At 28.9% G+C, this 18,053-nt stretch overlaps 2 protein-coding genes across 5 annotated transcripts in view; one reads left to right on the top strand and one right to left on the bottom strand.

Moving 5' to 3' along the window:
* LOC113378719 overlaps window positions 1-18,053 on the top strand; it is a 120,466-nt gene that overhangs the window by 101,456 nt on the left and 957 nt on the right. For 2 of the 4 annotated variants that reach the window (XM_026619283.1, XM_026619285.1), the window contains 4 exons: window positions 882-1,213; window positions 3,080-3,285; window positions 4,734-5,105; window positions 7,213-7,376. In XM_026619283.1, coding sequence (XP_026475068.1) covers window positions 882-1,213; window positions 3,080-3,285; window positions 4,734-4,953 — 758 coding nt within the window. In that variant the 3' untranslated portion in view covers window positions 4,954-5,105; window positions 7,213-7,376. Of the gene's footprint in view, window positions 1-881; window positions 1,214-3,079; window positions 3,286-4,733; window positions 5,106-7,212; window positions 7,377-18,053 lie in introns of those variants that run through there. The other 2 variants (XM_026619284.1, XM_026619286.1) reach the window with 2 other exon arrangements.
* LOC113375394 (protein TRI1-like) lies at window positions 13,228-14,020 on the bottom strand. The gene is made up of 2 exons (XM_026615330.1): window positions 13,928-14,020; window positions 13,228-13,488 (listed from the first exon to the last, which is right to left on the bottom strand). Exons 1-2 carry the CDS (start codon window positions 14,018-14,020, stop codon window positions 13,228-13,230), a joined length of 354 nt encoding a protein of 117 aa, XP_026471115.1.

The raw sequence follows: 18,053 nt of genomic DNA, 5'->3' as shown, positions 1-18,053 counted from the left end.
GGGCAGTATTTAATATATAAGTGAAAAAAATCAGTTTTCCAACAGGTTTGTAAGGTACCTAATTTCCTCTCAAAAACTGATGTCTTCAGATTTGAATATTCAACGTTTTCAATTTTTTACAATAATTGTACATTATTATCTGGTAAAGCTCTAAGTATAACTGGATTAAGGATAAATTATTATTGTATGAAAAGTTTAGCTTTTCCGCTATGTAAGGAATATTTTAATTGAAATAAATTGAAATTCATTCACAAATAGAAGATAATTCAACCCTGCATATTTATTAAGACAATTTAATTTTTATTTTACTTTATTTAATTTTGATCGAAATTCAATGAAAAACGTTTACAAAAAACACAATTATTGATCAGTTATCGAGCTAGATAAAAAATTGCTGTTATGAAATAGGGATTTGTGGTAGGGGGGTAAAAATTTTAAGTTGTGTTGTATGTATTTTTTAATTTCCTATACGTATAAAATAAATTATTTATTGCTTCACATATAATACACGTTCACAACTATGGAGGCATTCTTTGGTGCTAATGTAGTTGCAGGTATATCAAGAGCATTTTGTGCAGATATATCTCTGATCACTTTATTTTTGAAACGTATGATTTACAATTAAATATGATTATATTAAATACAATTTTTATTCATTATTTAAATTCATCGTTTTTATTTATTGCATGTACTATTAAGTATTCTAGATCCATGTAAAATTGAGCAAGAGTTTAATATAATAATTGTTTAAAATTACCAATAGTACTTATGTGTCTTTTTGCAACTCTATGTGGATTGTGCAACCATTTTATTGTGTTCTTAAAGATTCGAAATTAGTTTTAAATTTTTTGTAACGAATTACTATGATGGTTTACGTTTAGGTGTGTCATCACTATCGAGCTTATCTCAGTCTACGGCAAATGAGAACCAAATTGTGGAAGACCTAGATTTCAAAGTAAACGCACCGACGGCGCAGGATTCCGACACTATATCATTGATGCAGCTGCAGCAAGGATACGGCTCTCCAGCCTCCGAATATGGGTACCCCCAGGCAATGGGCGATTTGCAGAGCCAAAATCTATATCCTGCACAAACATACGTCAATGCGAATGGAGACAAAAACCAACAAGCAATTAGCAGATTTGGAGCTGGATACCAGGGATCTGAAGACATGTACATGAATCGGAAACCACAATCTCAAGATAATTATAAGGTGAGATTAATTGATCTTATTGTTGAACATTATGTATTCCCAAAGTGGTATTATTGACTTGTTATATCTGAATAACAATCATAGCTTCAGAGTTCTAGAAGCTGTTGTTACAAATTTCTACAAACCACCGTTTTTTTTTTATAGATTGCAGGCCAAACAGTTGTTCCATTCCTATGTGAGGAAATTTTATTTTTACATTTTGTGTAAAAGTGATGAACTTTTATTGGTACTTCAATGTGGGGTGAGACCTATTTTCACTTGGACATATTCCTATCTGTATTTCCAAGTGAAAATCGACTGTATCAAGCCCGGGTCTTCTGATTCAAATTCTGTCACTCTAATTGTTTGCATACGAACCAGCCTATTATTGAATTTTTACATCAATAATCGTGTATGTTAATAATAATTCAAGGCAACAACAATATGTTTTGAGTTCATCTTTTCTTATTTTAACGAAAAGATGTAAATATCTTGTCTCAATCTTTGTTATTGAACGGGTAATCGCTTTTAAGAAAGTTTTTTTTACTTCTTTGATTTATTGAGAGCGTCTTGGAAATAGTCTTATAATAATATAAGATATCACAAATCGAAACGATGATGAGTCTCCGATGGTGCTGTTCGGACACAATATTCTTCTACATCGTTGGAACTTTGCATGATTGTTTATTAAGACTTGTACATACATTATGTTAAACTTAAATATTTTCAATGATATATTACATGTAAGAAATTTATCGTGAGTATTTAATGAGTTCAATCAAAATGTGTTCATGAAGCTAACGTAACTGGTCTGAAAATGTTATGGCCATGTTACGCTCCAACTTCCATTCGTTATGTTACTGAATAATACTGAATACTGCCAAAATGTCATGTATTTACTGTGCATTCTGGTAATTTTACACATAAACTCTTACTCGTACGTTGTGAAGCTGTGTCAGAAAGACCCTGTTATCTAAGAATTTTTTTTGGCATTTGTGCGGTATTTAATTATAAATGATTTTAATTTATATTATACGTATTTAATTATAAATGATTTAAAATGCTGTACATTTATCATAAGATATTGAAATGATATAAGTTGTTGGTAGGAGGTCTAGGTATGGTTGGGGTCCAATGTTGGGTTGATCCACACTCCAGAATAGTTGTAACTACAGGTAGATCCTTTATCCAATTGGGTAGTAAATCCATCCAACCCTTTCCTGGTGCGTTGGGTCGAGCAGTAGGAGTAAGTTTGAATTACTGGTTTGTTAAATAGATCTCTTCGGAATCGTGATTACTTTCAGTAAGATATAATCTGAAAGAGATATGTTCTTGCTTCTGATCCAATAGAAAATCCACTTGTTGAACTGTACACTTAATTTATAATTTCTTATTACAAATTCCGACAGATAAATCTCTTGTTAAGATATTCTAAGACTACTCTAGACTAGACTCTCTCTTAAGATATCCTAAGACTACTCTGGACTCTCTCTTAAGACTCACTAAATTCAATGGACGATCACTATTCTATTTATTAGGTATAGGGCGTGACATATGTGCACTTCCGCATTCGCGCTCTGGCCATGTACTTTGATTATTTATCAAAACCACACGAGTTTTTTAACAATTCGTAAATTTAACCATATTATGAAAACTTTATCTATTCAAAAATTAGTACAAAATTATCTTTGCTAATACATAAACATATCACAAATTATGAAAAAATGTGTAGTAATTTTAAAATATAGCTTATCAATTATTGACAATTGATTAATTACTGATAATTATTAATGATATTGTTAAATGATATTTAAATTTAGTAATATTTTGATTATTACTTACTAATGGTGCTTAGTAATGCTTATGGCCGTCTTATATTTTGTTCAGCTGTTCCATGACATTCCGGCCTCATCGCAACTGCTGGCCAGTTACGATCCGTTCTACAGTCCGCTTTTGTCCAGGCTCGATGCGGTCTTCCAGCAACTGGGACTGGACAACACCGAGGCGTGCAGGGAGCGCACGATTTGCCTGATGTACGCAAATCCAGCAAAGTACGCCCCGTATTCGAACTTGGTTTCTGCACAACTAAGCAGGTAATTGTAATATTCAGCGTTATATATAGAAACAATAAGATTTATTGTTTTTTAAATTTAAATTTTGAGAGCCTTACAGTTTTATATACAAATACAAGATAAATATTGGACTTTTTTATAAACTTGATTTTCATTCAATAAAATATTATTTTTAAATTTTCAAATTTATTGATTCGGAATATAATCGTATAAAAAAGGTATATATTGTAGACAAATCTTTGAGCTTTTCAAATATGATACAAATTGATACAGCGTAAAGATGCCCTAAAATAATATTTAAAATATGTTTTTTATTAACTTCCTGTAGTTTAAGTTATAGTAATCTCAAAACAATTGAAAATCGAAATTTTTATATATCTTTATATTATCTTATCAAAGACTTCTGAACATCTTGATATACCTTAGAGAGAATGGATGTATGTGTGTGTATGTACGGATACAATTTTTCGTCGACGATTTTGAGAACACGGACCAAACCATTTGAATCATTCACAATATATTTGATTCCTCTTAATGGGGTGACGTGCTGATTAGTTTTTGGGAAAAGCTGGTCCAGCCGTTTTCAAGATACGGCACCAAAAATACCAAAAATAGTAATTCAGTTCATGAGATAGCTCAGTGTCCGATTTCAATGATTCAAAAAGCATTTTTCTTGTTTGACGAATTGAAGACCTAGTTTAGAAAGACAGGTCTAGAAGGTTCGGAGATTCTATAAAAAAGTTAAAAAAATGACACCTAGCGGTCAAAAATAATCATTAGATATATGCTCATCAAATTATCAAATACTTTATAGAGATTATAATAAGTACAAATTTTCTTTACATTTCTATGGATTCTACTAATCAGAAAATTTTTGAAACTGGCTTTAGCTAAATATGTACTGCTGTATTTGAGTTTAATTTCTATTCAAGATTGGTGACCAAATGTAATAAAACTGGTGACACTGGTGATCACTGGCATGTTTTCCTTGTTCAGGTGTATTTGTTTAATGGAATAGTTAGATTGGGACGGATTAAATCTATTTGTAATATGATCGATAGTAAACGACATATGGATATAAATCATTTAAATTTTAAGTCTTCAACAACCAAAAAAGTCATCTTAGCCGTAAAAATAACTTTAATTAGAGAAAATAATACATGCAAATATCAAAATTATTTTATCAATAGAGGTCTGTTTTGCATGTAAGAAGATCCGTAGCTGATCCATTAATAGATACAACACAATGATTGTTTCAGAAGGAAAAATTAGTCTCGTTTTAAGCAACAAAATGATGAATACAATAAGTATTAGATCATTATATTATGTATAATACAATAGTATTATTACTATTGTTATTAAATTATTATATTATGTATAATACAATAGTATTAAATTATTATATTTGGTTGAGAGGTTTGGATATATTTGTCATATAAATAAGTATTAATCTCTTATTATATTTGAAGGGAACTAAACGAGCTAAGGAAACCGACGACAAACAATACTGAGATTCTTCGCTTTTTCAAATACATGAAGGCCGCCAAGGATGGCCAGGATGGCGAGGATTGTGTTCAAGCTCATCCCGACTGCACAATGCTCCCAGAAGACGGAAGCAGTCCTGCCATGATAACAACATTTAATGACATTAACAAACTGGTGCAGGCGAGATACTTGCGATTCACGTGAATCTAGATTAATTTGTATAGTTTGTATAGTTTTTTAAATTTCAGCCGTTTTTTATAAGTATACAAGGCATTTGAGATATTGCCATAAAAACGGTGCGCATTTGTGAAATCATCACACAAGATCTAAATCACAGGATAAAGAATATTTGTTTGGTGAGTAATAGTCACTGATGGGAGAAGATTTGTAATATATAGGGAATGGGAGGGAATGAAATCACTACTGTGATATGCAGTATTTAAATATTGCATAGTATTTACCCAGGTGGTCCTTAATATGGATATTTTTGATTTTTTTCGTCCCAGGTCCTCAAACGCTTCCAAATTGATAAAAAAAAATCTGAAAGTTTCAGCTTTTAATATTAACTTTAAGATAGTCGCACTCCAACCAAAACTTCTTGGTTTATCTTTCTAATAAGGAGAACCCGCGCGTTGCTCGTCTCAGATTTTGATGAAACTTGGCACAATGGTAGATTTGATGCCCAAACTGACCGTGGTAAAATATTAGAGGCCTATACTTTATTTAATACTTACTTTATGAAATATATCGAATTTTTGTTGTATTTTTTTATTTGTGATCGAAATAAGCAAATACAATATTATTCTCAAAATTTTGATTCACTTGCCGCTAAATGATAATTAAAAAACAAATGAAATTTTACCCATGTTATTTCCGTAAGAAATTTGGTTGGAGTGCGGACTATCTTAAAGTTAATATTGAGATAGAAAACTTTCAAAGAATTGTTTATCAATTTGGAAGCATTTGAACCCCTGAGAGCAAAGAAATTCAATAAAATCCATATTAAAGACCCCCTAACAAAAATACATATATATGAGGTTTTTTGTTTGACGTTGAAACATTATTTATTTATTTATTTATTTAACAACCACCGCGTCGAAATAAAATATAGATTTATCTGAAATTGTTAATTTTTGAGAACAAAATTTGTCTTCTCAGTCATTCGTCTAAAAAGTATACAAAGTATAATAATATACTAACACCAACTTGTAAGAAATTAAAATATGTATACTAACCAGGAAAAACAACAATGAACAAATCATTTAAGAAATAAACTAACGTTTTAAACCAAAAATTATTAATTTTTGGTGAGAAAACCACAGAGTAAGTATAGAATCAACTGAATTGTTTTAGTATAAAAATTTCTTATTAAAAATTCCTATATGAGCAGTTAAAGTATGTAAATGTGGTTTTAGGAAACCATAAATTAAGGAAGTGATTATTTAGCGTTATTATATTATTGCGCATAAATTCACATATATATATATATATATATATATATATATATATATACATATATATAGTTGATTATTGAGACACATTCTTTTCTCGAAACTGTATTATTTTAAATAAATTTATATTTTATTTTGACGCATTGGTTGTTATACGGAAATAACATTTGGTCTCGACTAATAAAAATATAAGTTAAGTAATTTTTCTCTAATAAGTATTTACTAATACTAAATAGTTATGACACAAGATGTTGAAGTGGTTCAGAAACTAATAACGTATTTAACGTTTAAACTATATAATTAATAGAAATAAAATCGGAATGTCCAATAGGATTAACAGGATCTATCAATAGTTATTTTCTATTTCAATAAAAACGTCCAATAACTTATTAGGTAACTTGTTTTCCAAGAAACTTGTGTTTGAAGAAAATCCATTAATTTCCGTTTACATTGTAATATACCAGTGTAAATCTTCCCGTAACAAAACGCAATTTTTTATTGTCGATCTTCTGAAGAGAATAAAATCGAATATGTTAACAATTTTAAATTTATATAGTTATATTTACTATGAGGTGACGCTGTATTATATTTTTGTTGATATTTATCACAGATAAACACCTACAATAAGAAATGTCACTAAATCCAATGCTTCTCTTGAATATATAGTCCTAATGTTAAAATAATATTCGAGAATTGTAACTCATTATTATAGCATGTGGTTTTAAGTTACAATATGTATATAGTATATAAACAACAAGCACAATACTTTCGTACTGAATTTTACCAATTTTTACTATTTTTTTAATTCAAACTACATTTATTGAAAATATCGAGAAGAATTTAATATCAAATTATTATTTTCTTTCCAATTTATTGAAGTTATTGAATAAAGATATGGGGTGAAATTATTGCTATGAAACTTATCTAATAGCATTGTCGTACAATTATCATTTTAAATTTTAAAATTAATTTTTTTTAAATAATATATATTGATCTTTTTTTTGTTAACTAGTGGACCGTCATTTAAAATGCAAACTGTTTTGCAAGAAAATGACTGAATATATAAATTTTTGGCAGAACTAATGAATACACACATTGGATAAACATGATCTTCAAAACCAACGAATATTAAATATAAATTGAAAGACACGAAGATTCATCAACACTTCATGTTCAGTAAGTTTCTAATATGAAGTTTTTGTTTTATATTATTATTTTCAATTATATATATATATATATATATATATATATATATATATGAATTATGAATTATTTATTTATTTTATATGCTTATGTGAAGGTATATATGATCGAATGTACGTTATATACTGCCATATATATATATATATATATATATATATATATATATATATATATATATGCCTAAAATCAAACTAAATTAAAACTATTTTCAACAGAATATATTTTCATTGCTATAAAAATAATTATTTGGGTTACTATCATTAATCTTAAAAACGTGAAAAATTATTTTTATAATGCCTATGTTGAGATCAGACTATTTATTGAAAGTAGTTAAAAATCAATAGATTTAAACGTTTGTCATTGAAATAATTTATTTTATTGATGTAAAATTCACATTCAGCAACTCGTTACGAAAGCGTGAGTTTGGAATAAGAACGATTGTTTATAAATGTTTATTTATATAAGTATTTATTTATTTATATATTTATTTATTTATTTATTTTTAGTATTTATTATTTATGTATTTATTTAATTTAATTTTGTTTTGTTCTAATAGTTAATTTTATAGGATCATGTATAATAATTGTAATTAAAAATTTAATATAATAATTAATATTATAATATTTATTAAGTTGGGTAAATTTTAATTTGCGTCGTGAAATCAATAGTCGTTAAACAAAAAAAACAAATTCAGATAAATATTGATGCGGATTCTTTTTTCAGTGTATGATTTTTTATTGCATTTATGAACGTTTTTTGGCATATCATACTTTACGCATATTTACAATATTGCATTATGATTTTTTTTATGTGTGAATCTTATTCTAGCCAAGAATTTTATAGCTCTGAAAGTCGCCATTTTAACGGTGGCGTAATTGGTAAGGACGTGAAGCTAGCCCGAACTTATCCCGAGTTCGATCCCGACCTTGGAACGTCGACCATGCTCGACATCAGGCAGCATGATGTCGAATTTCCACTTGGGTTTATAGATCTCAAACATAATTTCAAGTGAAAATTTCTTCTCGTGCAATATCACATTGCGTTCAAAAATATTAGGTCCACCGGAAAGTTCTATCCGAAATTATAACATCATTTTCGCCACGTTTATTGCATAGTCAGGTATTGCATGGTCGGCTCTTTTTTTATCGCTTAATGTATACATATTGACGTAAAAAATAAACTATACTAAAGTTGATTTCCATTAGTTTTAAGTGTGAAACGATAGTGTAACCGTAGCAACTAACAAAGTTCATTTACTCCACTGCATTTTATCAAATTTTAACTAGGAAGAAATGATACGGAAGCACGAAGAAATTTATTAAAAGTGTTTGGAAGGTACAGTTTCTGATAGAATAAGTGAAAAATGGTACGAAAAATTGGAAACAGGTGATACCTACCATTCCGTTCCGGAAATTGACCGACGACGATGTTGTTAAAGTAACGTTTCAAGATTACTGCTTATCAGCAGAATCCTTTTCTGACAACATTCAGAATTGCAGAAAGGCTTAATTCAACTCTACAAATCACTTCCGATCATATTAGGAAAATTTGTATTCAAGATGCGTGCCACGTGAAAAAGTCGGAAATATTTGAATATTCGAGTTGTCATTTGCACATATTTGCTTGTTCTAAACAAAATCCAGTTTTTTTAACCAGATTATTATAAGAAGGGATGAAAAGTGGAATTCATTCCATCAGTGCAACTTCTGATTATCTCTCGTTTTTGTCAAACAAACACTGATTCAATTTTTTATATCTAAAATGAAACATATTTTAAAAATCATTAATGATAAAGGCACTTACATTATTCAATAAAGTTTATTGGTGAAAATAATGTATTTAGTTTTATTCCACAAACGATCAGAACTTTTTGTGTAGATTTAATAATACAAACTATATCCGTTAATTAGGCAATCCATGAATTTGCCTGCTCATAGCATCTTAAACTTATTATTAGAATTAAACAGCGTTCGAAACAGCTCATAAAACACCCAATAGTTTTGTTAAATTAATAGTAATTAAAAAAAATCCTCATTAGCGTAAGTCATTCAGTCACTTTGGAATCAAGAAAAATGAATTTATTATGTACCGGTACTTATTGATAGTTTTTAAAAATTTTCTTGCTTCAGAATCTATTCAAAAATTGATTGCAAAACTTCAATTAGCTGATAATCATTTTGTTAAATATTAAATATTATTTAAGAATTAACTTTCTGCCGAATGCACGTTGCCGAGTGCAGTTGGTAGATATTTTTGAGATTCTGATAATTCATTCGAATAGCTTGGACTTATGTCGGAGAAAGTACGAAAAGTCATCTATTAATAAGTCCTGCTCGATATACTGAGGTTACAAAGCGAAAAATCAGTTTTAAATACACCTACATTTTTTGTAGTTGTCCTAATCAATTTATTTACTTGTTATTCATTAGAATATCTTACTGTGAATAAATCTTGATATTTTTATTGTAATGGAAAATGAAAATTTTTGCATATCTTTATGCCAACATTTTGGCATATCTTAGAAAAATTGATGTATGTATGTGTGTGTGTGTGCGTGCGTATGTGTGGATACAATTTTTCGTCCACGATTTCGGGCGCACAGACCAACCGATTTGAATAATTCAAAAAATATTCGATTCCAAATGACAGGGAATCCAATTTTTGAGAGAACGGAACATCCGATTTGAATAATTCAGAAAACATTTAATTTGATTAGTCAGGTCGAGCGGTTTGAGAGACAGATTAACTGATTTGTGTCGTATGCCTTGGAATACAAAATGACGGAGTATGGTATGTACTAAATTTCATTATATCTCGCTAATTTGTATACAATCAAATTGCTAACAAAAATTATCGTGTCACTCGAAACTCAACATTTCAGATCTGTAAATGTCAACATCAGGATTTAGAAAAAGTTACCAAATTGTGTTATAAAAATAAAAGCTCTAATTTTAATAAATATTGTAATAAAACAGCATACGGTTAATATGTGAAAAAATATGGTCACCATGTAACTTTCATATGTTGGTTAATTTTTCGTATTTAATAATTGAAAAAAGATTCGATTCGTGCGTGGTCTATAACACTATTCCCTCTATTTTTGAATTTTTCAATTTTTGAATTTTCAAAATCGGCGCACACACACATATACGCAAACACACATAATTTTTTCGTTAAGTTAAAATTAATTAACAATATCAATATAATATTGATAACATAATAAAAATCATAAATAAAAAAGGTGATCAATTTTTTTAATGAGCATAATAATGGGCACAAAAGATTCTAAGTTATTATTAGTGTGTTGTCATTAGTGTTAGAAGTATCACGGCAAAATATCGATACTGAGTACTAAAAAAAATCGCAGCAAAATATTGTTTATTTTTTATTTATTTTTTTTTTAACTTCCCGTAGGGTAAGTTATAGTAATCGCAAAAAAATCGAAAATGAAAATTTTTATATATCTTTACGTTTCAGAGGTTTCTGAATATTTTGGCATACCTTAGAAAAAATGTATGTGTGTGTGTGTGTGTGTGTGTGTGTGTGTGTGTGTGTGTGTGTGCGTGTGTGTATGTATGTGCGGATACAAATTTTCGTCGACAATTTCGGGAACACGGATCAACCGATTTGAATAATTTAAAAAACATTCGATTCGTATTGATAAGGAGACGTGCTGATTAGTTTTTGGCAAAGGCAGGTCTAGCCGTTCCGGAGATACGGGGCAAAAAGTGCCGAAAACGGTAACTCAGTTTTTAAGAGAACGGAGCGTCCGATTTTAATAATTCAAAAAACATTTTACTTGTATTGACAAGATAAAAAATTGATCATATTTTCATAAAGGCAGGTCTAGCGGTTTCGGAGATATAACGAAAAAAGTAAAAAAAAATGCCATTTGGCGGTCAAAAATGATCATTAGACATATGCACATCAAATTTTCAGATATTTTATAGAGATTTTAACAATAAGTATAAATTTTGTTTATTTTCCTATGGGTTCCGTATCTATGTTTACCCGTTAGACAGCGACGCCGCGCTTACGCGCTTTATATTTCGTCTCTATGCAGTTAAAGCAGTACGATTGCTCTGAAAAACAAGTTTAGATCTTCCAAAATATGTCAAAATAAAGAAAACATTTTTCTTAAAAAAAAAATAAAAATTAAAAAAAAATTTTTTTTTAAAAAAAAGTAATTTTTTGTCCAATTTATAGTTTCTCACAAATCTTATTTTTTCAAAGTAATTTTTTTTCAATTTTCCAATTTTAATCGTTTTTAAAAAAAATAATAATTTTTGGTACGGGAAGTTCCAGCAATTTGCCTTAAGGCACGATGCCCTAATTGCCTTAAGACAGAATTCCACTTACAGCTAGTTTACTTTGTATACAAGTACATCAGTCAAATATCGATGCCAAAATAATATCGTGGCATAAGTATCGATGCTACTCAATATCGAATTTTGAGTACTTTTCATAAAAATCAAACGGATGTGGAAGAAAGACCAAAAACTCATTAAGAATCATATTACAATCTTAAAATTAATTATATTATTTGTATATGGTGTGTTAAATCAGAATCATTTTCAATATTTTAAAATGTTTAAAACAGTAATTTTTCAATACTAATTTCATATTCGATACTTTTTCAGAAAGAAATGACAAGTTATATAATAGTTAAAAGTATTTTTAGTTGGAACAATATGGTCTGATACTATACTTTCAAACTGCAATATTTGTTGAGTAAAATAATATTATAGCAATTTTCGGATTTAAAGTTTAAATGATTCTGAGAAACTCAAACCCATATTTTTTCATTATAATACTCAACAATTTCAATACAAAATTATTTTACATGAATAAAAATGGAAATATAATTATCACTACAATGCTGTAATCATTGAGTATTATTATTGGAGTGATTATATTAAGATTCTTGTTTACGTAAAATTGTCATGTATTGAAATTGTTAAGTATTATTATTTGAAACAATTACATTTCGAATTTTTACGTAAAATTTTCATGTATTGAAATTGTTGAGTTATTATTTTTTTAAATAATTATACTTCGTTTCTTTTTTATGTAACACAATATAGTAATGCAATTGTATTCAATATACTTTTATAAAATATTGGGGTACAATAAAACATATAGTACATGTACATTTGGTACATCTTTATTTATGAGTGTGGTCCTATTCATTTGGGGTTTTTGAGCAATACATTTTGAGTCTGATGACCCTTCGAGATCGGTTTTTGACGCTTCTTCGAACAGTATGAATATCCATGGAGACTATTGGATTTGGTTGCATATGTAATAAGTCTGTGAGAGATAGTCATCGATTATATTTTCGATACTTTGTGAGTACTATCGAAGAAAATTATAAATATTAACAAATGTCTATCAATAGCAAAAGTTCTCACTATTGACATCATAGTTCGGTTTTTGATTCGAGATCGGTTTTTGATGCTTCTTCGAACAGTATGACCATCCATGGAGACTATTGGATTTGGTTGCATATGTAATAAGTCGGTGAGAGGTATTTATCGATTATATTTTCGATACTTTTTAAGTACTGTCGAAGGAAATTATCATTATCGACGAATATCTATCAATAGCCAAAGTTCTCACTATTGACAGCATAGTTCGGTTTTTGATTTGAGATCGGTTTTTGATGCTTCTTCGAACAGTATAACCATCCATGGAGACTATTGGATTTGGTTGCATATATAATAGGTCGGTGAGAGGTATTCATTGACAGCATAGTGTATATATTCACTCAGTACTCGATATTTCGTTCTAACACTAGTTGTAATAAGACTGAACATATGATGATCTATTCTAAAAAGTGGTGGTTGAGGTACTTTATAATTGTAAAACCTTTCAGACGCACCAACCCGGTCACTTCTTCAAACTCTTCATCACAATCAATATAAGCAGGGTTCTCGGGATCTTGGAGATTTCTTTCCTTAATTTGTTTCCAGATTAGCTTAACTACGTTGTAGCGTGTTTCGGGTTCATTACTACCTATTAATTTGGCTAATTCGGGGGATAGTCGATACTTCCTATGAATTCCAGAATTTTTCGCGGCACGTTTCTGCGAAAATAATAATAATAATTATATATATATATATATATATATATATGTAGTTATTTGAACAAAGTCAGAACTTATGGGTATTATGAGTTGCAATATATTTTGACTTATAACAACGTTTATAGATGACAACCTAAACAATTATCCGATTTTTTGTGATTTATTTTCAATATTACTTATTACTCTCTAATGCTTTTAGATAAGGGCTATTTATACTAAAAATATTTTGCTATCTCAATTTCCAGTAAAAATCTATGAAAGTGGTAACTGAAATCTATATTTATTTTTCAATATAATTCTTCATTGATTTCATTTTAAATTACGAAGTCTTTGTGAATGCCTATCATACTGCATTCATGTATTCGTTTTTATGATGTTATTTTAATTGTATTGATATATCTTTGTTTATTAGTATATATTAATTTTATTTTTTAATTACCTTCTTCGCCTCGCGAGTCAGTACTTCAGATAGGGTAGACGAACTTTTCCTCCATAATTTTGCCTCCTTTCTCGTATGTCTCCTGGACCCCATGGTGCTGAACTACGGAAATAATATTAATAGAACTAGTAGCGTATGGAAATGCTATTTTAAATATTATTATATATAATTATCATTCTAAATATTTAAATATCAACAACAACATATCAACTAAAATTTGAATTAATACGAAATTTCATTATTTTAAATTAATTTTAATAAATACTTTCTTAATATAATTGATGATTGAAAATTAAACAATATAGAGAAAAATTACATAAGAAAACCAATATCGGATAAACTAGCAAATACACACATACAAATCTAAAAATATTAATGTCAAGTTGTAATCAAAAAAATAAATCCACTAAATATTTTAACTGAATTAAGTCAAGTCAAATTAGATGACAGTGAGATGTAGTATATTTAAATTGAAGTATCTTCAAATAAGAAAAAAGCTTTGTAGGAGATTTGTCATCATTTTTGACATTTGTCATTGGCATAAAATTGAAAACTACAAAAAAATAAAAAATCAAAATTAAATTTGAAAATACATTATGTGAAAATACAATATTCTTATAATGAATTTTACTTACCTTCACTTTGTTTCTCGGTATTTATAACTCTAAATTTTGAAAAAAAAATTTGGAAGAATTTTATACGAAAATTTTCATAGCACATTTGTTTTTGTGCTTGCAGCATACTACTATAATTTAAAGTTCAAACATGAAAAAAATCAAAACAAAAATGCCTAGTACGTCATTAAAACAACTGACTTCAAAAAATCAAGTATGCCAAAGCTTTTTGGATAAATTGTCAAACAAGTTTCAAAATTTAATAAAAAACGATTGCTAATTTATTTATTCCAAAACATATGCTGAAATGAGTGAAAGCAAATATAACAATGAAAATAATCAATAATTGTTTTAAATAATTTCAAATAGATTAGAAAAATTTCAAAAATTTGAGTTTTCTAAAAATTAAATTTTTTTCTTGAAAATTTTCAAACGAAATTTTTTGTAAAACCATTTTTTGCACACCGTCTACACAAGCAAAAGGTTTTTTAATTTAATCTAATCGGACGATGTGTTCTCCCAAAAACTGCAAGACCATTTTTACACCCTTTGCGCTCCATACCTGCGCTCCATACCTGAATCGAATGTTTTTTGAACCATTTAAATCAGTTGATCCGTGCGCCCGGAAGCGTGACCGAAAAATTGTATGCATACATACATACACACACACATCCATTTTTTCTGAGGTATGCCAAAATGTTCAGAAACCTTCAAAACGTCGAGAAATGTAAAAATTTTCAATTTTGATTTTCAGCCTATTACAATAACTTACCCTACAGGAAGTTAATATTGAGAGTCCATAACCGTTAGACCTGCCTTTCCAAAAATTTTAACAGTTTTTCGTATAATCAATACAAATAAAATGTTTTTTGAATTATTCAAATCAGACGCTCCGTTCTCTCAAAAACTGAACTACAATTTTTGGTTCTTTTTGCCCCGTATCTTCGAAACGCCTTGACCTGCATAGGCCAAAAACTAATCAGCACGTTTCCTTACCAACACGAACCAAATGTTTTTTAAATTATTCAATTCAGTTATTCCATACTGTCGAAAAAGTCGAGGACATTTATTTGAACCACGTACGTGAAATTTAAAATTAAAAATCTTGGTACGGAACCCAAAGAAAAATTACACAAAATGTGTACATATTATTAAAATATCTAAAATATCTGATAATTTGATGTACATATGTCCAATGAATATTTTTGACCGCCAAATGGCATTTTTTTTTAACTTATTTTTATTGAGAGTCCATAACCGCTAGACCTGCCTCCCCAAAAATTTAATCAGCACGTCTCCTTATCAGTACAAATCGAATGTTTTTTGAATTATTTAAATCGGTTGATCAGTGTTCTCGAAATCGTCGCCGAAAATTTGTATCCGCACACACACGCGCACATACATCCTACATACACACACACATACATCCATTTTTTCTAAGGTATGCCAAAATGTTCAGAAGGGTTTAAAACGAAAAGATATATGCAAATTTTCATTTTCGATTTTTTTGCGATTACTATAACTTACCCTAAGTGTCATACACAATTATAAGGTATATCATATAATTCAAAATATTTTAAAACATCTGAAGATTTATATGCTATTGAAGTCGGTACTATTTGCTTCGTGATTTCTCATCAATTTATTATATATTGGACGCACCTGTTTAAATTTTAATTATTTCAAAATATTCTAATCGTTGAAAATTTGAATGCTGAACTGTATTGTGAAATCAACGGACATTGATGTTGATGCAGATCCTGAATATTACTAATTATTGTTTTTTTTTTTGGCTTTTTAATGGTTTAATGGAAATCTGAAATATATAATTAATACGATTAATTCATTATATATTTCAGATTTCCTTTTTAATCATTCAATATGAGCAGCACAATTTTTTAAATTTTTATTATTCATTTTACTTGTTCATATAATTTGTTTGTATTAAGAGACTAGAAGGTTCCGCAATTTGGTTCAACCCTTTCAAAAGGGGTTATAAAATTATGTTATTGTGTCAAGACAAAAATCATGAATAAAATAATTAAAAATAGTAGGGGAAGGCTGGTAAATCAATTTACCATCTGTGCATTTTACAAACAAAAGAAAAAAATACACATTTACGATTTTCTAGCTACTACTTATTTGAGAAAATATAAGATGGTACACATATTTATACTATCAGATGGTACCAATATAATATAATAGTGATCTGGGCGGATGTAAAACAAAACTTGATGGTGTTAAACTAAATGCATTTTTATTGCTTTAGGAGTTATAGACCACAGCTAAAGACTTAAATTACGCAGTGGTATAAATTTTATTGCTAATTATGAAAAACGCTTTCATACAATGACTATAACTATCTTAATATTTTCAAACTTGGTGGTCATATGTTTTTCATTTTATAAAGTGTCAAAACTGACAGACTATGACGTCACTCCGTGAACGAGCGTTGCCGACAATCGTGAAAAACTCCCGATTGATTAAATGCCATATGTCATATAGTGGCATATAGTGGCATACACTGGCATTATACTCTCAACTTGTATAAACAATAGTAACTATTTTATGTTATAATGTATTGTATATCATAATAGTTAATTTAATTCAAATATTTTTTGTTCTTGTTTTATTTCAATAATATAATGGCAATTGCGTGGACCGATAATTTCGTAAAAATTTTGATATTGATAATATTGCCCCTATGAAATAAATGTACATTAAATCAAATCCACCTGTTTAAATAGGCTTATATATTATAAGATCTGTGCATATGACGTTTAATCATTTGGGAGTGTTTCAGGAACCAGAGTAACTACATGCACTGATTATTTTCTTTACAACAATTTAACAATTTCAAACACCAGATTTAATTTTAGGTTAATATGGCATGGCATATGACATTTAATCAATCGGGAGTGTCCCCGATTGTCGGCAACGCTCGTTTATTAAGTGACGTCACAGTCCCCTTCTATCTTTTGATACTTATTTTACGCTCGACTAGCAGTCCATGGAGTACAAGGGCGAGCAACCTTTTTAACTCACAGACCAATTTAAATTTTAAAATTTTATACTTATTTATATATATACTAGTTGAACCCGCAAACGTTTAGTCACAAGAAATATTTCTAGAAAATTATTAGTATAAAAAATAACTAATTCTGAACGTAGAAATATGTGGTATAAATTAAATAGGCAGATAGAACAAATTACATTGATAATTTACCCACTGCAGCGCTAAAACACTAACATTTACTTATAACATTTATGTCATAAATCTCTCTCGATTTGCTACGCTTAGCGAATCGAGTGAGATTTCAATAACTCTGAAAAATAAAATCCAGATTACTCTCAAAAACAGTTCTTTTCAGATTTTAATATTAAAATCTACATTTTTTTGCTTAGATTGCTCCTTCTACAAAACATTCAAAATCTACGTACTCCTTATGCACATTGGGAAATATTTGTAAAATAGAATAAGCCTGCAATCTGAATATCAATGATTTATGCGA

The sequence above is a fragment of the Ctenocephalides felis genome, unplaced genomic scaffold (assembly GCF_003426905.1).
Source record: "Ctenocephalides felis isolate EL2017-DRISC unplaced genomic scaffold, ASM342690v1 CF-g0.4_SCAFFOLD_01886, whole genome shotgun sequence".
In the NCBI taxonomy this organism is placed as follows: Eukaryota; Metazoa; Arthropoda; class Insecta; order Siphonaptera; family Pulicidae; genus Ctenocephalides; species Ctenocephalides felis.
Note: the sequence above shows the minus strand (reverse complement) of the source record. Positions and strands in the feature narration are given on the sequence as shown.